The sequence below is a fragment of the Chanodichthys erythropterus genome, chromosome 1 (genome assembly GCF_024489055.1).
Source record: "Chanodichthys erythropterus isolate Z2021 chromosome 1, ASM2448905v1, whole genome shotgun sequence".
In the NCBI taxonomy this organism is placed as follows: Eukaryota; Metazoa; Chordata; class Actinopteri; order Cypriniformes; family Xenocyprididae; genus Chanodichthys; species Chanodichthys erythropterus.
Genome location: NC_090221.1, coordinates 21,060,275 through 21,085,892, shown reverse-complemented (window position 1 = coordinate 21,085,892; position 25,618 = coordinate 21,060,275). Strand labels below are relative to the sequence as shown.

The window sequence follows — 25,618 nt, the reverse complement described above, 5'->3', positions numbered from 1 at the left end:
AAACCCAAATCAAGGCAGACTGCAGCTACAGTGAGGCACCATAACACCTGCACTGGTGAACCTGTCTAGTGGTATTTTCAGAGCCAGTATGTATAGTCAGCCTGGCCATTACCCACGTCAGGGGACATATAGATCACTCGGCTCAGGTGAAGGAGAAAAATAGGAAAAATCATGCGTGTGGTCAGAAAGAAATCAATAAATTCATTTTTTCTTGGCTGGTTTGCAAGAGTAGAGTAGGGATATGTGCTGGAGACTCCATAGATGGTACCTCCTACAGCTCAAACTTTATTGTGAGAAAAACAGATGGTTTTACTAGGGCTTCTACATGTATCCGTTATCATTAAGGAACTTTGAGAAAACCTGCCCTTAAATGAGGGATACAAAACAGCGGGTACATTTACCAATCCTGGCTTAAATGTCTCTAAGGTCTAGCTTAAATCGTGTGGAGATCTCTTAGTAAGCTTGTTAGTATTGCAGCAATGTCTGAAAGTCCAGTCAATCACACAGACAGTAAAGCCCTGATCGAGAAACTGTTATTCTCAGCTGACTATGTCTTACTGGTAGATTCTGCAGCACGGTTAAGATGCGTGAGGGTTGAGCGGTGGCCCTTATGTAAGCGTTGACTGGATCAGAGGTGGAGGAAAGGATCTTTACTGAACTCTAGGCCCAATTAAGCGTCAGTCGCTGTGGTTGATTAAGGGATTAAAACGGGCTGGTTGATGAGCTCGGTATTGACTGCTGGAATAGAACGAGCAAACCTAAATCCCCCTTCTCTCTGGAGCCACTAGCCCTGCAACCTGGCCTCTAGTCTAGTGTGAATGTGAGTGTTTGTGGAAGCATCTGAATATGTACAAGTAAGAATATGTAAATATGTAAGTAGTGTGAGGAAGTGAACAAGCCTTAAGCAAATAGTTCACCCAAAAATGAAAATTCATCATTTACTCACACACTAGATAGACATATAGATAGATGAAAAAAATGTAAGTTTTTTATGATTATTTTAATTATAGAAGCAAAATGGGTAACAAACATCAAGTCATCACATCACATTCAGTTAAATTTGTGTGTGCTTTATTTGTGTGTAGTGTGATACTGGGGTTTTATCAGGAAAGTTTATAGCTGCTGGTGGTTTTACTTGCAGAGGTAAAAACAGGTTTTTCTTTTCTTTTTTTCTCCCCTGTTTTATGACATGATTGATTTTCTTTCATCGGCTGAGACTCCCCAGGAGATGCAAGGTGGGGGTGGGCGGAGGGGTAGGTCAGGGAAAACTGAACCGTGTGTGTTTGTGTGCACGTTTTCACTGGACTTTACCAACCAGCTCTTTCCGTGTATGTTGGACAAGTTGAGTGCTTCACACTGTGTCTGGATACAACATGCCAGGGAACACAAGCAGAAGAGGGTTAGAGACATCATCTTCCCCAAACACACTCGCACACTCAATGTATTCACCTCTACGGGCATGACAGCTTTGTACCTCCCAACTGTTGAAAATGACTGCTGGAGACACTTCACTCTAGTTTATTCTTGCAACAAATTTCACTTCAGAGAGTCATTATTCATTATGTGAGCAATATCACACGAGTAGCCGTGCGATATGGCTGTATATCAGCACGGCTCTGTGCACAATTGCTGTAGGTAATCCCATCGTGCTGATATACGGCCACATCGCACGGCTACGAGTGTGATATTGAGGTTATACAACAGTTCGTCGGCACAAGCGAGTAAATAAATACGAAACAACAACAGAGTGTCTTTAAAAACCCTCTTTTGTGCAGAACTACTTCCACCACAGATTCACATCTCAAGTTGACAGTTGAGCCCAAACTCCGTTATTAATTCCAAAACGTCACTTTAGAACTAGCAAAGAAGGAACGCTGAGTTGCTTCATTGAAGCTCATTGTATTATGTAGAGTATTATGGTATTATGAGAGAGAGATCGACTAAACGAGTGTATTATCTGCATCTGATATAGCATTAATTCTTCAGGTGGATGTCCATAATATTGAATCCATTATAAAAAATCAGTTTGAATGTCCACTGAGAAAAGCGATATCTTTGTCCTTTAAAAAGATTTCAAATCTCAAATCTCAGAAAGTGTCTAAACAAATTGTAAAATAGGCTCTATGTTTATATATTTTAGTCACATATTTGAGGTCTAAAGAACTACATTCTCACCTAAAAAAACTCCTAAAACTACATTCTGTGACATAACAACAACAGTATTTGTAGAAAATATGGTGGATTTGCTTGATCACAGTCGCAGCAAGAATAGTAATACAAATGGTGAAACGGCTCCAGTGCTGATACTGGGGGAATATCACACGGCTCTCAGCCAATCAGATTCGAGAACTAGAAGGAACTGTTGTATAATATTATTTATAGTAGTAGTACCTACAATTGTAACAATTATAACAATAAAGCAATAAGCTAAGTGTATTTAATAAGCCATTTTCGTGCCTAGCAGACTACATGAAAAAAACATGCCAAAAATCTTTCACTGGAGGGACATGAGCAATATCTAGAGCAACAACATTTCAGTTTTACAGCCAAGATTCACTAATTGTAAGAATCTGTAATATGTGAAATACAACCTCAAGTGCCGTATTGCTTTCAGATAAAGGCAACCGCAATTAAAATAATAAAAAATAAGTAATAAAGCCCCCAAGTTCAAAACTTCCACCAATTTTTCTCATTACAGTAACTGTAGGCCATATATGAAGACTTCAGATGCAAAAGCTTCTAAGTGCCATGTGAAATTTTCTTCTAAAATGAGCATTTTTATCAAGCTTGTATGTTTAGGGTCAGTAATTTCATTCTAATGGCAATTAATAGGTCCTTTTCATTGCCATTAGAGTGAAATTACTGACCCTAAACATAGAATCTTGATAAAAATGCAAATTTTAGGAGAACATTTCAGAGGCTTTTGCATCTGAAGTCTTCATATGCTTTTAAATACTATTTCACATCACCTTTGAAAATGGCTTGTCAAAATAAAACTTCAAAGCTGAAAAAAAAAAAATAAATCATCATTATGGTGCTGTATAACTTTTTAGGACCTTGTCACAATAATTTCCACAATTTCTAGAAATTTCCAAACATTTTAATTTTTTCAACTCAATTTTCTCCAACAAGTTTAAGTCAGTTTCAATTTTACCTTTTAAATTTAATGTCATTTTAATGGGTTGATTTGTAAAGTAAAAATTACAGTTAACTGAAGTTATCAAAAACCAATCTGACTGGCCACTAACTGGTCCGTTCTGGTGGACGAGACTCGAGACCGCACCCCTGGCTCCGGTCCGAGTGATCAATGTATTACAAGACAATGTGTTTTTACTTAGGGCATAAATCCATGTGTGAAAGTGCACCCGGTTCTGGGAACCAGAGGGGACACGGCTCAGACAAATCGGCCCACTTATCCCGATCCCTGCACATGCTACATTACTCTCTGCAGATTTGGGGGTGGGGGGGCATCCCCTTCTACCCACCATTAGCCACTTTATTTCATTCCTGGGATCAAATTTGTTGTCCAGTTAGGCTTCTCATCTCCAACTCAAAGGGAATAAATAAAAGCAAGCTTTATTGCTCGGCCCCCTGAAACAAGAAAGGGGGCAAGGAGAGAGGGAGAGAGAAAGAAAAAAAAATCTCCAATTCATTCGGATCCAGTCAATAACACTGTAATATTTATGAAGGCTGGATGCTGGCCTGCCCTAAAACCCAAACTCCAGCAATCCTGAATTATAAATTGGTATTGATTTGTGTTGTGTTTTGTGTGAGTGTGTGTGTGCATGCTTGTGTTTGTTGGAGAGACCGAGAAATATAGAAACGGAGTGTGTGTGTGTGTGTGTGTGTGTGTGTAAGAAAGACAGACAGAAAAAGTGTGTGTGTAATTGCATGTATAGACGCAGTATTCTTTTGGAAAGGGAGAGAGGGTGTGTTTTTTTATGGGGCCGATAAAATTCTAATAAGAGGTGTATATAGCTTCAGGTGGGCAAACGAGTGTGTGCACACTGCACAGTGTTGTGTGTGAGTGTGAATGAGAATTGGCATGCCAATGTGAGAATGTATGCATATGGCACTATTAACGTAAGTAGGTGTATTTGTAACTATGTACACATTCATATACTGTATGTGTGTGCAGGGTTAAAACTATGGGGTCTAACTAACAACAGCAAAGCATCAAATATACATGATCCTCTGGCTCTGGAGATATATGTCAGTTGCACATAACACAACAAAGGCCAACAAAGACAAATACCAACACAATAAACTACACCGCCACAACTCACACATGAGCCAGGCTTCATTACGGGCGATGTCTGCACTGGGGAAAGCTCTCTATGTAGTGGTGAACACTAATTAGTGGTGTTTACTAAGGCACTTAAGGCAAGCAGCACTACTACAATTTCTCTTACTTAGAGTTAGTGATTTAACACACTTCTAACCAATTATTAAAGGTACCATTTAAACACTTCAAATAATGTATTGTTTGTTGTTGTTCTTCTTCTTGTTGTTTAGGAGAAATGTGCTATTACTCTTCTAAGCATTCAGTTTTACGGTTTACACACACACACACACAAAAGTACAGCCTAACGTTGAAAGAAGGACATGAGCCATATCTAGAGACTTGAGGTGCATTTTAAGTAAAAAACCACCCAAAACACATTAGTAACTACATACCAACACCCTAAAAAGCTTTCAGAACACCTTAGCAACAGCAACCACATAGCAACGCCCTTACAAATGCTTACAAAATGGCTATGTCACTTACTAAATCACAAATAAATAAACAAAACATTAAATATAAACTACTGTCTATAAAATATTTAATACACTACACCTCAAAAGTTTGGGGTCATATATATATATTTTTTTAAAGATATTAATACTTTTATTCAGCAAGGATGCATTGAATTAATCAAAAGTGGCAGTAAGGACATTTATAATGTTACAAAATATTTCTGGTAATAATTGCTGCTCTTTTGAATGTTCTATTCATCAATAAATCCTAAAAAAAAAAAAAAAAAAATTGATCATGTTTTTCACAAAAAAATATTAAGCAACTCAACTGTTTCATCATTGATAATAATGAGAAATGTCTCTTGAGCAGCAAATCAGCATATTAGAATGATTTCTGAAGGATCATGTGACCCTGAAGACTGGAGTAATGATACTGAAAATCCAGCTTTCCCATAGCAGGAATAAATAACTGTTTTTTGTTTTAATATGTATTTTTTTAAATTAAAAGTTAAATTGTAATAAAAATTTCACAATATACACACCAATGCAGCCTTGGTGAGCATAAGAGACTTCTTCAAAAATATTATAAAATCTCACAAACTTTTGAATGGTTAGTGTTTTTTGTGTTTGTTGTAATTTCATTGCAGTTGGCTGATCTTAATTGATATAAGATTACTGTTTTGCATTACAATATAAGTGTACCTAGCAGTTCATTGAAACAATATAACATCTCAATGGGAGGATCTATGTGTGTTTGTCTGTATGTTGGTGATTATGTAACGGTCAGTCCTTAAAGCAGTCTCCTGTGGCTGCCACGGTCGCCCACATCAGATTTATGGATCTTTATATAGAAATCAATACCCTCTTAATCTGCTCCTCTTTCTCTCTCCAATCTCTCTGGCCTCCATCCCTCCCCCTCTTCCATTCTCACTCTGTTTCCATTTCTCCACCTGCCTCCATCCAGCCCCTGCCTCTTTCTCTCGTTTGCCCTCTACCCTCATCCACACCATCACTTCTGTCCTCCACATCCCTCTCCCTTGGTCTCGGTTTCTTTCTGCGCTTATAGGCTGGTCTGGGCATGTCAAGGCCAGATTGCACCCTGAGACAGTGAGAGACCCAAAGGGCACCAGAAGGAAAGGAAAAGAAAGCATAGATGGAGTGGTAGTGGATAAATCGCACTCATTCAAAACCTCATCAAGGACATTCTATACCGCTGTGTTGTCCCGCTGTTCAGCTGTGTGGGATTTAGGAGGGGAGGTTGACTAGATTTGGACCTGAAGAGTTCAGCTCACAAATCACCCCATGATCCAGTTGGGAACTTTAGAGGTGGAATGACCTTTCTTTTGCTTTTGTTACCCGTTTATCTGACGTAGGTTTATTTAGTTCAATTGCATAACATTGTGTCCTAACCATTCACAATCTGACAAAACAAAAAGCGATAAATTGTGTATCTCATCAAGTTTTTGTCCCAACAACAAGTGATAATACATTCTGTCACTCCACTGGTTTCTATTTTGTCACATTGTGCTGGTTAGGTCACAGTAAAATCTCAATGGTTTAAAATCCCACTCCACATAGTTCTACATAGTTATTTCCATAATGTGGCATTTCAGAGTAAAAATGCATATTCAATGAAAATGAGGGGGAAAATATTCTGATATATAATGAGGAAAGCGCAAAAAATTAAATGAGAAAAAAAATATTTAGATATCCATAGAGAAAAAAATGCAAAAATATATAAATAAATCAGATATTCAATGAGAAAATGCAAAAAAAAAAAAAAAAAAAAGAATGAAAGTGAAGACTGAATGAGAAAAAAAGCAAAACAAAATGTCAAATCAGATATTCTATGATAATAAAAAATACAAAACATAATGGGGGGGGGGGGGGATTAGAAATTATAAAAAAATGAGAAAAATATTCACTTTAAGCTTGGTTAGGCCATGGTGTACAACTAAAATGGTTATTAAAAATGATTAGACAGCGCTAAAAATTAAAGAAAGGTATCGTATGATTTCGATTTAAGTCAGACTTTGATATGTTTAACCATAGATGCATTCTGTATTCAAAACCACACTTATGTGTGAGCACCTCTCGATAACATCTGCAGTTTGACCAGACCATGACCTGCACGGAGCCCCACGCTGGTCTGGATCTCTATGGGGCAACAGTACCGCTCTACCCTTTTACCAGCTTAAGGAGGAGCATGCGAACCTCCTTCACATCTGCTAGCCAAATTCAGCACCATGGATAGAGCCACCTTAATGAACCATGGCACAGTACCCTCTGATGCAAAACAGCAGGGCCTCATTAGGGCTGTTTTTAATTGGGCAGACGTTCGCGTAACTAAGGTGAGAGAGGGGAAAGTTATCAGAGAGTAGATAGAAGTACGCTGGATGTATTTGATATTGAAATTTACAAATTTGATAAATTATTTGCTGCTAGAGACTAGGGCTGAAAAATCATTAAAAGACTGAAAATCATTCACCATTTTTTGAACCACATACCCACTGTTTTTTAATTCAATATGAATGTGAGTAATTCAATATAACTATAAAATAATTATTATATTCCAGGGCTGTTGAATGCTTGAATCTGATTGGTAGACGAACATTCTAAGGTGTGCAATTATTTTCAGGGAAACGCACAGCTAATGTATATCCAGGCAGGTCTTGACCGCAATACATGTCCATATCATTATGCCAAGTGATTTCAGTTATTTCAAAGGTCCTTACAGCCTAACAACAGCAAAAGAACCAAAACCCCACAACGATACTGATCAAACAAATAAATATAGTAAACAATAGGATAAAAACAACAAATTATTACACAAAATTAATTTGATAAACTTACAGTTTCGCTTTTGGTAGAGACACTGCTGCTGAACACTGTTGAGAGACGCACAGACTCAGGTAATTCAAACATGCTTAATCTCTCTCTCTCTCTCTCTCTCTGTGTAATAACTGCATTAGTCTTCTATCAATGGCTCAAGTCTCCATTACTAGCTCTAAAATTATGTTTTGGAATTAGCAACGGAGGCGTGGGATGAGGTGTGTGAGGAATTTATCCTAGCGCTTTGTGCTGTGGCCACATTACCACATTGGGTGTGTAATATTTTCAGCCTGTCGTCAATTATTCCTTACACTGTAAAAAATTAGTTATCACAACATTTTTTCTTTTGTCAAATAAACTTAGACACTTAATGTGGTTCAGATAACATAATATTTTGAGTTTTTGTTGATTAAATCAATTGCCTTCATTGTATGAACTCAAATATTTAATTTCAATGAACTCAAACTTTTAAGGCAACCAGGTAACTTTCTTTTTTAAGTTAAACCAACAATTCTTTTTTTTACAGATTATTATTAAATAAAAATATTAAACAAAATAAGACATATTTTAATAATACTATTGTACTGTAAAAGAAATATTCAAGTAATAAAAATAATTGTATTTTTACTGTAAAATTACAATACCAACATTTAAGCCTTAACTTCTTAATTTTTAAACAAGCTTATGCATTGATGGGTTGCTGATTTCAGAGTGAAGCTCTGTCTCAGAACAGCTTGATTCACAGTAAACAAGACAAGCCATTCTCAGACGCTTAACCACTGTTTAATAAAATACGTGTAAATGCTGCGCATCACTCTGAAACTGGTAGCGCATATGTCTATTTCATTAAATCACCTGCGTAATTTGTCGTTCGCACTAAGGGTTAGACTCTGGGTTCAGGTCCAGTTCAGTGGTATCCCAGACAAGTCAGCATGATCTTAGTCAATACAGGGGCGTGGCTAAGAGAGCCCCTGACTGTGTTTACTTTCCCAGATTACACAGCACCCAGCATTCCTTCTTTGAGACCCGCAGGAGGCAGCGATATGTCGACAGAGGGATGAGGAAGAAACGATCGATAGCTTTTCCCTCGCAGAGGGGTAGCGAGGGATAATGCTAGCATTAGTGACAGGCACTGGAGGGGTGGATTTGGCTGCAACACTTCCACATTTGCTGGAGGGGGGCAATCAGATTCCCATGACCCTAAACACACTCTGCCATTCACTGGAAGGAGGCGATGCTCACCTGGCTGTTTGGAGATTCTTGCTCGGAGCATCTAACAGCATCCCTACAGGAGTTGAACTGTTAGGCATGAAAACACGCATAATGGTGTAAGAACTGACAGATGCGTAGTTGCTGTTTTGTTTGAGTTTTTTCCTCTTTTATTCCTGCCTTTCTGCTTCTCTCTTTCTCCATCAGAGTGGGCCCTCAGGAGCACATCCATCCCTGCAGGCCCCGGGGCCGTACTGCAGGCTGTGACTGAGCCTGGGCCTACTGTTGTCGGCCCCACAGGCTCCCAGACACACCTCACCTCGGGCTCTGGATGCAAACTCTACACTTCCCCATAGAGAGCTGTAAACAGGCACTACAGATGCCCCTCGCTCTGCTATAACTCCTGCTAGCCTCACTGACTGCTTCATCTGCAGGCCTTTTACTCAAAGCTTCCTATATATATGAAAAATGTCAGCAGCAAAGAGGAACAAATACAGGTATGTTTGCTCCTTAACCTTAGAATTACTTTGTCTTAACCTAATTTATTGAATAGCTTAAGGGGATAGTTCGCCCAAAAATGTCAATTCTGTCATCATTTACTCACTCTCAGGTTGTTCCAAACCTGTATAAATTTCTTTGTTCTATTGAACACAAAGAACGATATTCTGAAAAATGTGGAAAACTGAACAGGTCTGGGGCACCATTGACTTCCATAGGGTGAGGGTAAGTAAATGATAACAGAATTTTCTTTTTTGGGTGAACTATCCCTTTAATACGGAAGAGGATTAGGGCCAAGCAATAATAAAAAATAAATAAATAAAAAAAATCTCGAGATTAAAGTTGTTACATTTTGAGAAAAAAACTCATTAAATTTCGAGAAAAAAGTCGAGATAATATGTTGAAAATAAAGTCATAAAATTACGAGAAAAAAGTCGTTGAATTATGAGAACAAATTCGTTAAATTATGAGAAAAAAAGTCGTTAAATTTCGAGAAAAAAAGTCGAGATAAAATGTAGAGAATAAAGTCATTAAATTATGAGAAAAAAGTCGTTAAATTTTGAGAAAAAAGTCGAGATAATATGTTGAGAATAAAGTCATTAAATTATGAGAAAAAAGTGGTTAAATTATGAGAACAAATTCGTAATTTAACTAATTTGTTCTCGTAATTTAATGACTTTATTCTCAACATATTATCTCGACTTTTTTCTCAAAATTTAACGACTTTTTTCTCATAATTTAATGACTTTAATGAATTTAATGACATTTTATCTGGATCCTTTTTCTCGAAATTTAACGAGTTTTTTCTCGAAATTTAACAACTTTAATCTCGAGATGTTTTTTTTTTTATTATTGCTTGGCCCTAATCCTCTTCTGTACTTTAACTTCTGCAGCTCATGGTGTGAAAAATTTGTAGCTGGATGCAAATAACAACATTTTTTTTTTTTTTTTTTATATTTAAAATTAGAAAAGAAATAAATGAGATCCACGAGAAATATGAAATAAATAAATAAAATAAATAAGAAAAATATCTAAAAATATATTAAAATAAATAAATAATGTGAAAAAATGCAAGAATAAATACGTAAAAATGCCCAGATACTCAATTAGATTATACACACACACACACACACACACACATACACATTACATAAATATATATATATGAGCATGTTTAGGTATTTATTCTTGCAAGATTGAACAAACTGACAATTATGCAGCTTTTTCTAAAAGGAAAGTCTTCATATGTGGCACACAAGGATGATACTGCAACAACAAGACAGTAAATATCCAAGTCCACGAGGACGCTGGTTCTCCAAATAAGTTACAGTGAGTTAACCTTCTGTTGGAGGCTAGTGTTTGGCAGAGGGTGAGACTGTAACAACAGAACCGAGAGGGAAGGTGCTTGTGGTTGTGTGGCTTTCTATTTGCAGGCCTGGCTGTGTAGCTTGTGTAGCGAGAGTTGAAACAGATAGCCCGCATGAAAGAGGAGAGGTCTACAGCACAAACAGCGACTGTCGTACTTCCCTTCAATCCTCTCAGTCGGCCACTCAAGGTCATCATCGCGTTACAGCTATGATAAAAACACACGTACACATTAGGTTGTGGCTGCAAAATTAGTGCTGACATTGTAAAATATGATACATATTGGAACTGTGGCCCAAGACACATTGAGTTGTGGTGTAGGGCTGGGAAAAAATGTAATTGCAATTGCAGTGTAATTGTGATGGGTCTGAATTGACCCGCAAAATGGCATTATCCAATTCTCCCATCATTTCCAGTCATCTCTTGACTTTTGCTATACAAAAAAGGCACAAATATCATAACTTTCAGGCTAAAAGCACAGGAATGATTGTGTTCGCAATCGCTTCTACAGTTGATGGGGGTGCTTTGGGTAAAAATGGCTCAATAGACTCAGGGTTAATGAGAGATGACCATTCTAGAATCGCTATGGGAACTTTACGCTCCACATCGTCATGGCGACTGGCCTCATTTCACCTGCATCTGTCACTGTTTTTATCAGAGTGCCACCACCAGGGCTACAGCCGTGCCACTGCAGAATACTCAAAATTCACACTCTCTTTCCCTTTTTCTTTCCATTCTCCTGTTTTTCCTTTTCTATTCCACAGAAATGTGTATGAGAGCAGAATAGGGGGCACGACGGATCCCCTTGTGAGGGACAGGATATACTGAATTATTGACCCAGCCAAACGGACCACCTGCCCCTACACCATGATCATTCATATTTCACACATAAAACACACACACACTAAAACATACCTCTATACTATACAGGCCTAGTATGAATCCAACCTAAAACACTTTAATATATATATTTTTTTTGCAAACATATTTTACCAATGTCAGACAGGAGGAAAGTTTTTTTTTCTTACAATTCCATTTAGTAAAACTAGTGCTGCAGAAATTACACACTTCACCTTTAAGAAGTCTTTTTATATGATAATAAAATGCTGCTTTTGTGACAGTTAAGACTTACAACAAATTATTACTCTAAAAATGATTAATCAATAAAACAGCTCTTAATATTCCACATTAAAGCACATTAAAACAAGCAAAGACTTCCTAGTCCTGAGTGTATAATGTCATACATGTACAGTGCCCGCTTGTAATGTGTCTCTAACACACACATACATAAAATCAACCTCTTTAACACCCTTCTCTTCTGCCTCTGACTCATCTCCACTTCCAAGAGCTCATCATTTTTTTCAATTTTACCCAGGCTGCCCAGTAATGTCCTTCTTTTATTGCAAATCTATACTCTTAATCTGGCCGGCACCGATGGGCGCGCAGCTCGATCAATAGAACGCGATTGCTGGGAAGAGTCCAGAGAGGCTGATAACCAAAAACCAGAAGCCACCCCCACAGGGTTAAGCTCTGACACAAACATGCACATATATGTACAAAAAACACACACACAGTCCTAACACATACAAACAGTCAAACTAGGGGTTAAGCTGAAGTTTAGACACACATGCATATTTGTAGACACAATCAGTCTTGTTGACACAAGCACACATATAAATAATAAAGCATAGGGATAAACATCTTATATAATGTACATATTATATATACATTACATTACATATTATATAATGTAAATTATATAATAATATCATATAAATATAAATAATATATATAATTTTTAAAAACATTTTCTAATGTTTTTTTTTTGACAAATGATATTATCAAAATAAAAAAAAAGTGAAACGTTGAATTGAAAAAGATAGGGATGCACGATATATTGTCCACCATATCGGTATCAGCCAACATATGTTCGTTTTTAATGTTATTGTTATCAGCCGGAAAAGAAAACTTGGCCAATATATTAAAGCCGATAAATAATATTTTTTTTTCCTTCAGCTGGGACACTTCAGATGTGTACTGTTCACCATTATGGTTTAGAATTGCTTGAAATTGGAATCACTGCAAAAAGGAAAATACAGTTAAGTTAAACGTCATATAGGATTCATAAAATTATAACGAGAACATTATTGTGAGCTTGGGACATGGCTTTTAATTGTGAGACTTTTGTTTTTGTAATCAGGCTCTCAATTAGATTTATTGGATTTAGATTTATTGGCCGCTATATCAGTTATCGGCTTTCAAATATAAAGAATTATCGGTTATCGCTATCGGCCAAAATTTTCACATCGGTGCATCCCTAGAAAAAGAAATCATCCTTTCCTTTAAAATACTTTTTTCCCCTCCCAGATTTTTAATGTGGTCTCAGACCTTTGTGCTCCACTATATGTAAAAAGTTTTAGGTCTGGTTTCACAGACAGGGTTTAGATTAATCCTGGCTTAGTCCTTAGTCCAAGTGACCCTTCGCAAAGACCCGCCCCCTTAGTTACTGTTGCTTTGTCTGACAACCCATGGAGCTCTAACGCCACACGCAGTGAAAAATACATCGCGGAGCAAAGAGGACACTGACAACACATCGTCAGACAAGACAGAGCAGGTTACTTATGATATTAAACAAAGTCCCAGCTTTCAAGTTGTGTAATTTGTTAAGAAATTCGAACAATACATTTTTTTCTTTAATGTGTCGTGACAGATTTCTGTAGCGCCTCCGCTCAAGTGGCTCGGGAACCAATCATCTCTTCCTACTAGTTAATTTATAGCATCAAATAAACATGAATGAACATGAGAAGGAATGTTGTTTCAAATGCAGAAAGACGTAAATACACACCATTTTTTCAGTTCAAGTCCACCGAGGTTAATCTTCAAACTCCTGACTGCTTTGTCGGACAAAATGACGGATTCTGCGTTATGATTGGTTAGATCGCTTGTCAATCAAACTTCCGCCGAAGGGTCAATTAGGGTATTTGAGTAGCTTTTATAAATGTGCCTTAGAAAAAAAATGTATTGGTCTGCATCTTGAGATAAAACAATGGCTGTGACAATTTTTAAGATATGTCAGTGCAAGTTGCTTTCAGTTAAAACAGCTCAAACATCCATTTTAGTCTGGGACTAGGCTTAAGCCAGGTGATAAACACTTACACACACACACACAAACACACACACACACACACATACATCTTAAGAACTGGCTTTGCCTTCACTTTCACACATCTACTAGTCTGTGCTATATAGGACCTTCATGAAAACATGCTTTCCTGGTAAATAGATAAGAGAAGAGACATTGGTGAACATACACATGGAGCAAAGGTCAGGAAGGTCACATGGAAATGGATGTTAACCCTCATCTTTCATCTCATTTCTCTCTTCGTTAATGACTCAAAATAAAAAGCATAGAGGAGAATTATGGCGATCATGTTTGAGGCTGGATGGCTGAGAGGAAAAAGGAGGTAATTAGACCAAACCCATCTAGGCACTGACAACGTTGCACAATTTATTGTCCATCTAAGAGAACTCTCTGGAAGATCTAATTGCAATATTAGCTTGTACTAACACCTGTTTTAAAGCTCACGCAGCGATATTTCATTCAGCCCATCATGAATTTACTCTAACCTGAGCACTTCTTGATCTGTAAATGGCATGTAATGCAAGTGCTTCCCGTTTTTGTGTAAGTAAAGGGGTTATGAGATACCACCCCTGACCTTTCTGACCAATACTTGACCCCTAACTAAGTGGACTTGAGAATAGACTTGCATTTACGAAGCTGGAACAGGACAGGAAGTGACTGTGTCGCCGTAATTGCCTTATTTCCCGTGACAGCCGATAATGGGCCGAAATCAAAAAGAGTCAAGTGAAGCTCTTTTGTTTGTTGTTGTTTATTGTCCCCATTAGCGATAAACATCACGATCAATTGGGCAAAATTGATGAGAACAAACTAACAGAGAGGCAGGGGTGAAAAATGATTCCTTCGAATGCCACCAGGCCTAGCTGTGCTAATGCAAGCGTGCGAGTGTGCATGCGAGGGCTCTTATTTGAGATGCATGGGGCCGCACAGCCGTGCGCAGCAGGTCTTGATTTACAGAGCAGATCTGTGCTTGAAACAAAGGTAGAGACTGTGGAGGGCAGGATGAATGGCCGTCATTAAGCCTTTTACAGTGACGGGCGCTACAGCTGATTTGCATGGTGGGCCGGCGGCCGTCCCTCGCGCAGAACTGATTTATCTGTTGGTTTAAGGAGCTCAGGGCGGCGCTCCTATAAATACTGCCTATCTTAATAGGGCGCTAAAATGCAGTCGTATGGACCGGTCCGCCTTAAATCACACGCATCCGCTGTCACCCGTAAACACTTTAGAATGGGTTTTGGTCAGCGTAATGAGGAGTTCGGATGTGGCTGGCACACACACACACACACACAGGCTAGATATCAGTGATTCAGCCCCCACGTAGCGCCATTCATTCAGACTACTCCCAGAGGAAACATTTCAGATGGCAATATCAGCCTCATTGTAGAGAGATGAAAAATTCAAACGCTCTTGCGCACGCTTTTGTCGTATTTTGTCGCGCCTTTGATGGTTCTCTCGTCCCGTCGGTTGTTAGTAAATTGGCATTATTGGTAGTTTGTTTGCTGCCGTGGATGCAATAATGGCTGCAGGGTTTTGTCATTTACTGAGCGGCTAAATAATGGTACATTCCATAAAAGACACAGAGAGCATGAAAAGGTGACATCATCTCTGCAGGTTTGGACCTTACACCAATCAGATGCACTCCATGGCAGCTAGAGGTGAGAAGATTTCGTGTGTGGCTGTGCGTATGCGTTTTTATAAGTGTGTGTGTGCGTTGAGAAAGAGGGAGGGTCACTGATTTCCGGCTCCCTTCACTTCTGTCCGCTGGATACGCTCCAAGGCCAGTCTAATGAGCCAACATGGATTTGGTAATGACCCCTGTGCCCTAGGAGGACACTCTCACTGCTGTCCTGTTTGGAAGTGCACACTCTCTCACACAATATCGTCTACTCCATTCCTGTCATTACAGAACCTCCCTACAGACGCTTTTAGTGGGTAGAAGTCCAGTCAACAGGGTAAAGAGTTTGAGAAACGTGTTCAGAACAGCGTAAGCAGTTAGCAAACCTACAAGTAAAAACATGTAGTATTAACCTTGGTGGGGAATTATAGAATTGATGGGAATTATACAAAATATTCAGTATCTCTAAATGTTTTAGAATCCTAAATGCGGCTGCTATCGCTCCTTCTAAACACAAACCTCTGCGAGAGCTGCATTTGTCAAAGGAGAATGTCTACACTAATTTCACAAATGATCTTTTACTCACTAGTCTGATTGAGGATTTACCCCCAAAATGGACATTAATAAAATATCCGGATGCCAGTAGGTGCAGGTGTCTTTCCATTTTGGAGGGCAAAAGGAAGATAAAAGATGTTCTTACCTGTCAATGATGACAGGATCGGATGGCGTCTCGTTTCGGTTCCCGCAGCTCTTCTTGTCACAACACCGGCTGAAATGGATAAAAGACATAAGTTACATGCCTGTCTAATAGGGTTGGATCGATATCAAAATGTTTTGGTGTGATACTAGCCACTGCGACCTCAGTAATGATACTGATACTGAATCAACACCAGGGTGTTGATAGATTCAAAGATTCGACATTATAATTTGCAAATAGTTTCATAATAATCTCGATTTAACCTGTATTTATACCTGTATGACACATTTTTTTATTAAGCATATATAGTAATCGCTTTTATGATTGGGGTTATATTTACTCCTGTTTTAGAGAGCGACAGACACAAAAGGGACTTTTTTTAGTCAACCAGCTTGATGTTCAAATAGATTTTTAAATACAAAATTTTAGACCAAAGACTTGATTTGGAACCAAAGAAAAAGGACATAAAGTGCTCTGAAAGACCACAGAAGAAAAGAGTTTAGAGACTTCCTTTCATGTTTAAAAGAAATGCTCTGCTCTGTTCTGTTCTTTGAGAGGTAGGGATGGAGCTATGTGGTGACCGGCAAGTCTTTCTCAAGCTGGTGGCTGCCTGACAGGTCGCCCTCTTTCTCCTCTCGCCCTGTGCTCCAGCTGGGCTGGGCCCCCGCCAAGGTCACTCAGCCAGCCTCTGACAGTTTGGACAGCACCCAGAAGTCCTGGTGCAGCGGCTCTCTCCCAAATGCTCCTCTCCAACACTGTCATCACCTCTGCCCTTGCCCATGCCCTCGCCCCAGGCTGGCACCTCATCTGGTGGCATGTGGTTCCCCTAAATACATCCCGCCTTGCCCATTCACCCCTTGCCAACCAAACTGGTGAGACCACTAGTGCCGCCTGCTTTGTGAAAATGGTTCCAATTAAGTTTAATCTCATCAGCTTGAGATCATCAGTCAGAAGAGAAATTGTGTTGCAGTAGTGCTTCCCGCAGGATTTAGTTTTGTTTTGTTTTTTGCAGCAAGAGACAGCAATACCTCTAAGAATTTAGTCCTAATAATATAATAAATAATCCCAAAATCCTTTTTAGTATTAGTATTAAATATATAAATAAATATAGTGTTACACATAAAAATATTTTAAGAAAAAAAATATATATATTTAATTTAAATTACAATATTTTTGTATTCATATATATATATATATATATATATATATATATATATATATATATATATATATATATATATATATATATATATATATGTATTAAATATTTGTATCATTTTTCATATACAAAAATAAATAAATATTCTTAAAAAAATAATATATTAATAATATAATATAATATAATATAATATAATATAATATAATATAATATAATATAATATAATATAATATAATATAATATAATATAATATAATATAATATAATATAATATAATATAATATATTATAATATTTAGGTACAGGAGAGTTGCTGTACCTACTCCATTTTCCCTGCACAGTTTGATGAAATGATGAAGTAGATGCTGAAACAAAAAAATCATTACCCTCGATTAAGATTAGCTAAGCAATAACTTCAAATCATATTGTATGGATTTTTCCGACCACTAAGACTCCTGATATATTCATCCTACTTGCTTCATGCTGTCATGCATTAGATTGCCATTTGACAAATAATCCTCACTTAGAGCCACTGAATGCAAAATGATCTGACTTTATGAATCATTTATCACATTGTTTGATCTTTAAGAACCTGAAAAAAACATAAACCGTTCGTTGTTTTCCTGTTCTTTGTGTGTGGAACTGTTGCCATAGAGCGCACCACCATAATTTATTCCCCCAGCTACTTGGAACCATTAGCAAACTTCCAGGAGACCAATTAGCATTGGAAACCCAATGGTGAGGCTGTGGTGACAACCTCCTCAAACTGCGAAAGAAGTGTTATAAACAAACTGGACCCCAGGAGCACAGCCAGGTCCAGAGGGAGGCCCGGGCCCCTGTTCACAAAAACAAACCTTGGCGGAGCGTCCGTAATGTGGCCTTAATGGCATTCCCTCCAGGGTCTGAGCAGGCTAGCCCTGGCTTGGTTAATGACGAAGGCCCAAAACCACGAAAACAAATGCGGCTCCAAACTTAAGCCCCAAAAATAAGCACAGGACAAGCTGTGCGGCTGTAGAGAGGCACCGACTCTGCTCGCTCTTACTGATTATTCATAGATTGAGGAACAGATGCTCTAAGAGCTACTCACTCAGCTTGCTATCTCCACCGTGGCCCTCACTAGTCCACCAGACGGACCTCCAGTATCCTGAAGTAGATTCACTCAAAAACTAAAAAGGTGGGTTTATCGGGTGAGGGCACAATATCAGAGCGAGGCTTATAAAAAAAACAGCCGTCAAAGCTTCCCTGGGGATTCTTAAGACTAACATCAGATAGAGTGGAACATGCTGAAGGGGTAAGATAAGACATGAAACGATAGAGAGGGACAGAGAGAATGAATGTCAATAGAGGGCTTGTTTTCAAAGGGCAAGTGTTGTAATTACCCAGTCAGGCACAGAGAGGATGCGGCCAGGGCTAATCATATGCACCAGGCTGCCTGACTGGAGGGTGAGAGCCGATGACAGACCTCTCCAACACAGCATCCTCATCCAGACTGGCGGACAGAGACCAGTCCGTGCCCACTGTGCACCGCGCGCCATGATTTTGTAGATGTGCCATGCCAACTATCTGCTGCGATGCCTCATTTGGAGACTCTGAAATGCCAGTTTTAAGTCATTGGGATGACCAGGAAGGACCTTGAATGGTTGAAGGCAGATCAAGTCCTATCTCATGACAAATTCCTCTGTACATACATTATGGAGAACACCAGGGTCTTTTTAACTTTTAAATTAAGAAGCAAAATTTGCACCCTGGATTTGATTTTAAGGGGCATATTATTTCTATCCACAAAAAAAAAAAAAAAAAAAAAATATATAAAATATATATATATATATATATATATATATATATATATATATATAATATATATATATATATATATATATATATAAACCTCATTTGTAAGTTAAACATTTTAATTTAATCAATTCATTTATCTTCAAAATGTATTACCACCTACCACGTTAAAATCAACAGAAAAATCAACATATGCAATAATATGTATAATTAGTGCTATATATAATATATATATAATATATTAGTGCTGTCAAACAATTAATCCAAAATAAAATTTTGTTTACATTATATATGTGTGTACTGTGTATATTTATTATGTATATATAAATACATAATGCATGCAAATACATATACACATGCATGTATATATTTAACAAAAAATATTAGATTTATATAAAAACACATATTTTATTTAAATTTATAAAACAATTTAATATAAATAATAATATAATAAATAAATATAAATATAATTTAATATAATATAATAATTTATATATAATATAAATTATATATAAATATAAATATATATATAGATGTATATATAGAAATATTTCTCAAATTAATACATGTATGTGTGTGTATTTACAGTACACATACATTATATATTATGTAAAAACAAACTTTTAATTTGGATGCAATTAATTCCAATGAATCATTTGACAGCACTATTATATATAAATTGTATTTATTTATTTACCACTGAACTTTTTTAGCCAATCACCTGAGCCTAAAATTACATAATGACATGCTGATTGGCTGATGGACCCAGTACCCAACCCTTAAAGGCCGTAGACAGGGGGAAAATGTCTTTGGAGTCCTTTAAAAAAGAATAATACATATTGTTTTGTCAACACAATCAAATTAATTTGAAACGATCACCACGCAGCCAATGGGACCATGCTAACCAGCTAAATCTCAGAACAACATCCTTTAAAGTTCTTGATGTCTGTGAGTATGTTCATGTAGCAATATTGTAACTCCGCTTACAAGAGATGCCAATGAATCAGTCAAAGTCGTTTGCTAAGCTCATTTACCACACAAAGGAAATGATCTCCAAACAAACGCTATTTATTAAACCTGAAAGGGACCATAGGACACTCATCCTCACGTCTGGGACAAGAACATCAAGTTTGCCATGAACAGCTGCTGTGCTTTCAGTCTGTTGATGGGTGTTGCAGGTGAGGCAGACTCCGTCAGGGCCCTGATAAAGAGTTCTATCACCTGGGAGTGAGAGACAGGGGAAATATCTCTCATCTCGCTCTCATTAACGAATGGAAACACACCATTCATCAGGGGAGGCAGTTAATAATCACACTCAATCACATAATGACCAACTCAAACTGAGCCATCATTATGGAAATGGAACCTGTATCAAAATCATCTACGAGAAAAACCGGTTCCTTGAGGGAGAAAATAGCACAGAATACCCAACATCCAGTGCTATGTGGCATAAAACAGGTGAGTTTTCTAGAAGTGATGATGTCCACTTTATAGGGTGAAGCATTTGTGAGATTTATGTAGTGCTGGTGGCAGCCAGATGGAATCACTTCAGTGATGAACATAATTAGCAAAGTCCATCTTAATGATTCGGAATGTGTTGAAATTCCTATCAACACTTTAATAACTCGACAGGCTCCCCATAATAATTGACTGTCTCTGTTCTTGGCAAATCTCTGTCAGAGCAAAGCAAAGAAAATTAGCATTAAATATATAAAAAAATATTGGACGCAAACTGCATCAGTAGTAGGGCTGCAAGATATTGGAAAAATCTGACACTGTGAAATTTTGTTTTTCTGCAATGAAAAGACACAGGAATTTTCACCAGATGACTTGAATAGCTATATTTGAACAGCATTAATTATTTTAGAGTGAGTGGGGTGATTTGAATGATCTGAATAATGTGTTTGTTCATACTTGGATTTACTTTTAAATTTACAAGAAACAACACAAACCTCTTTCAGTAGCCATACATTTTTTCAGTAGCCATACATTTTTTTTATTTATTTTTTTTTTTAACTTGTGTCTTCCACCCCTGGATCCCAAACAAAGCCCCATAATTTCCCTTCTCTACATTATTAACTCTTGAGATCCCCACCTAGTCAGCCCCTGTCACCCAGGACACCAGCATCTGAGCCCCCTTAACTTCCTCAACCCCCCATCACTGCTCCCCTACTGGTCCGTACCCCCCTCCAATGGCCATAAGGCAAAAATTCATGGACAACACACCTCTATCCAGGCCTCCAGCCATGCGAGCCTACTGTGAACCCATAATTACACTGCATTAAGGTCAATGTAATGAGGAAAGCCCTGTAGGACTTCACAGTGGAGCGGGAAGAATCGTGTAGGTCCACCTATGCAACCCTGCGGTACACCCGTGAGCTGAACTCCCAAGCCATATGTTAATATTCTTCTAAAGCCTCTCTCATGCAGCGATAGTGAATCGCGATCAGTAATATGAAGCGTAATACTTTTTTTTTTTCACATTAAATAATAAAAAAGGAATTAATAAGACACTGTAAGATAAATCAAAAATTGCGCTGTATTCAATATGTTAGTGCTTTGAATGTGAGGAGAGCTGTGCTTGTTATAGAGGTCTCAGGATCTTCTCTTAGGTAATGAGAGGTAAATATGAACTGACCTGCACATGATCTCATGGGTGAGGAGAACGCGACACATCTCTGGGTTTTTGTCTTGGCCTTCATAAAGGATTGGCTAAAGGAAGAAAGAGAGAGAAATGCATGTTTATTGCTAAATATAAAAAGTTTATCTAAGATATTATTTTTATAATAGGTAGAGCAGACTGGGGATGGTTGTCGCTTTTACTTTTTGACATTTATTTATTTTTTAAAGAAAAAAAGAAAATTCTGTCATAATTTACTCCCCCTAAAGTTGTTCCAAACCTGTATACATTTCTTTGTTCTGTTGTACACAAAGGAAAATATTTGGGAGAATGTTTGTAACCAAGCAGATCTCGCCCCCCACTGACTACCATAGTAGGAAAAAAATATTATGGTAGTCAATAGGGGGCGAGATCTGCTTGGTTACAAACATTCTTCCAAATATTTTCCTTTCTGTATAGCAGAACAAAGAAATGCTTCCAGGTTTGGAACAACTTGTGGGCGAGTAAATGATGACGGAATTTGATTGATTTGACAGTTTTACATACAATATGTTGGCTAAAAAAATTATTCCACAATTATTATCCAGGAAAAAAAGTTAATTTAATACAGTGTGACAACTTACCCCGGAAGTGAATTAATGTGTTCACCCAACAGCTATTTATTTGTTTTTTATTTCAAAATATTTTATAAAGTAATTTATTCCTGAAAGCGAAGCTGAATTTTCAGCATCAACACTTCAGTCTTCAGTGTCACATGATCATTCAGAAATCATTCTAATATGGTGATGTGCTGCTCAAGAACCATTTCTTCTTATTATCAATGCTGAAAACAATTGTGCTGCTTAATATTTTTGTGGAAACCATAATACATGCTTTCAATACACTTTGGATAGAAAGTTCAAAAGAAGAACATTTATTTGAAATAGAAATCTTTTGTAACATACATGTCGTCATTGTCACTTTGATCAATTTAATGAGTCCTTGCTGAATAAAAGTATACATAATAAAATATACATTATAATAAAAGTATACATTATTTTACATATATATATATATATATATATATATATATATATATATATATATATATATAATTAATTAAATATATATATATATATATATATATATATATATATATAAAATAATGTATACTTATAAATATATATATATATATATATATATATATATATATATAGATATATATGTATTTATTTAATTAATTTTTTTTAATTGTTTCGAGACTTGGCCAACCCCTCCTTTAGCTCATCATGAAACCAGTGATTGCTCAAGATAAATGTTTAGGATGTTGACACCTGGTCATTAGTCATGTTTTTGGTTCGAAGCATGCTGACAACTTTAACATATGCTAAAAGCTAAATCTGCTCATTGGCGGTTGGACGTATGCAGCGATCTGAGGGGGATCCAGACGCTGCCTGGGCTCATGTGGAGTAACAATCTTCCCGTTCTCCCCATCAGCATCCAACCCGAGCAGCCAGATGGCCAGCCAGGCCCCGAAAGAGAGGCCTCCTCCCAGGCATCCATCATCGGGTTGTCATGCCTGGCCTGAATGACGGATGATCAGTGCATATCAAGGAAGTTAAAGGACTCACCCCCCTTCCAACCAGACCTCATCCCAATCACCAGTAAAGATGAATCCATCATAAACACACAACACACACACACACACACGTAAGGAACACAAAATACAATCCGCCTCAAACTATCCTCCATCTTACTCTACTCTGGTCAGTCGGCCAGACGGGGTTGACCCAATGCCCTAGGGAACAATACTTTTAGGATAACGACCACTTCTACATTATTGATCTTTCTCTCCGCTGCCTATGAAAGTCTCTTCCTCTTCATCACCATCCTCCAATTTTGTCGAAGGGGGAGGGGATTTGGTATCGGAGGGGGTCGGAAGGTGGATCGGGTCGATATTTATATATCATCGTTCTTGATTCCACATTGCTGGCGCCATAGTAGTGGCCCCACCCCAGATCTTCAAGCACATCTGAGTCCAGTGATATGGAATAGTGTTACAACTCTTCCATGAACTCCAAACACACTCTTTCCTGGTACGTTAATTAAGTCATCTCACCTTACAAGAAATAATTTGATTAGTAGAACAAAGCTATTTTGCAAAATTAATTTTGGGAAAATGTTCAAATTGGAGGCAGCATAGCTCAACCAAGATCCCTCTCCCTCTTATTCTCAATTAGAAGAAAAACGTGTCCGTTGTTGATCGATATTTGCAGCTTCGCTTTTGATGCACATATGTAAAAGGCTGCGTGCGTGGGTAGGGGGGAAGGATTTTACAGGCGCACACAGCTACAGCCCTTTTTTGTCGTCGGGAGGATTATTGTCTCCAGCGTGTCGGCTCTGCAGCTACATTAAGGCCTATTGATTGGTCTCCGGGGTTGATGCTTTGTCGAGGAACTGGTTGCCATATTGATCTGAGACAGGCTGACACGTAGTGACAGTGGGACCTGCTGGGCTGGGGAAAGGATAGGCCATACGAAGACTGGAGGGGGTTGAAGTCTGGTCCATTTCACTACGGAACGAAGCACGCAGGTGCAGGACTGAGTTCAGGGTGTGAGAGGCATCTCTAATGGCACTTTTATTTGCATGCGGGGTCCATAAAACATGAAGTTTATGCCATGTCAAATTTATCTGTATAGCGCTTTTCACAATACACGTTTTTTCAAAGCAGCTTTACTTTTTTAGAAAAGCATGAAGTTAATTTTTCTAATATCTTAATATCTCCATGTCTTATAGTCACATTTAGCAGATTAAAGCGGGGCGTTAATATAATTTACATTTTGCGACAATACAGGCAATCAAGCAGTTAAATTTGTCATACAGTATTTATCACTTTACGTGGATGTACTGTATGTGTGCGGATAAAGTTGAATATATTTATCCCTAAAATTCTGTCATTAATTACTCACCCTCATGTCGTAGATTTTCATTCATCTTCAGAACACAAATGAAGATTTTTTGAGGAAAAAAGTCCCTCCATAGACAGCTCTGCAATTGAAATTTTGACGCTTCAAAAAGTTCATAAAGAAATCGCAAATCTAATCAATGTGAATTGAGCAGTTTAGTCCAAATTTTCTGAAGAGACTCGATTGTTTTTTATGATGAACATATTTAATTTAGGCTTTTATGCACAAACATTGATCAGCGAACATAAACAGAAGCTCATCTGAACCTGCTTGACGAGCAAGAACAAACCTCTTGCGGAAGCTCAAACGTGCTGCGTAACTCAAGAGAATGAACCTTATTGGTTCTTGTATGCATCAAGCAAACACGTTTGAGCTTCCATATACCACAACTGATTTGATGAATGTTTACATGTGAATATAAGCCTAAATTCAATCTGTTCATCATATAAAGCAATCATGACTCTTCAGAAAATTTTGACTAAACTGCTCAATACATATGGATTAGTTTTACATTCTCTTTATGAAGTTTTTGAACCATCAATTTTTCAGTTGTGAAGTCTGTCTATGGAGGGACAGAAAGCTCTCAGATTTCAATCTTCATTTGCATTCCGCAGATGTACGAAAGTCTTGGAACAACATGAGGGTTAGTAATTAATGTCATAATATTCATTTTTGGGTGAACTAACTCGTTAAAGAGATGGCTGATAATATATTTACATTTTGTGACAAAATTTTAAAAAATCAGGCAGTTGAGATTTGCTATATATATTGTTTTACATGAATGTATTGCATGTATGTGGCTGGATACAAGTTGGATAGTTATACTCGTTACTCGTCCTTCTGATGAAAAGTTAAAACGAGGTTAAAAAAATCCCAGAATGTCCTTTGAAAAAAAGTAGGGGTGTAACCCCTGCATCCTGGACAAATTTTCCCATTGACCTCTGTCCATCATCATAGCCTCCTAATTATCCCCATATACTATATATACTGTTTGGCTTCATCTCTCTGTCTCC

General features: G+C 37.6%; 1 protein-coding gene across 5 annotated transcripts in view; it reads right to left on the bottom strand.

The window, feature by feature from the left end:
• LOC137023055 (transcription factor COE3) overlaps window positions 1-25,618 on the bottom strand; it is a 119,012-nt gene that overhangs the window by 72,557 nt on the left and 20,837 nt on the right. For all 5 annotated transcript variants that reach the window (XM_067389648.1, XM_067389666.1, XM_067389657.1 and 2 more), the window contains exons 5-6: window positions 21,679-21,752; window positions 16,096-16,164 (exon numbers count right to left, since the gene is read on the bottom strand). In XM_067389648.1, coding sequence (XP_067245749.1) covers window positions 16,096-16,164; window positions 21,679-21,752 — 143 coding nt within the window. The remainder of the gene's footprint in view (window positions 1-16,095; window positions 16,165-21,678; window positions 21,753-25,618) is intronic.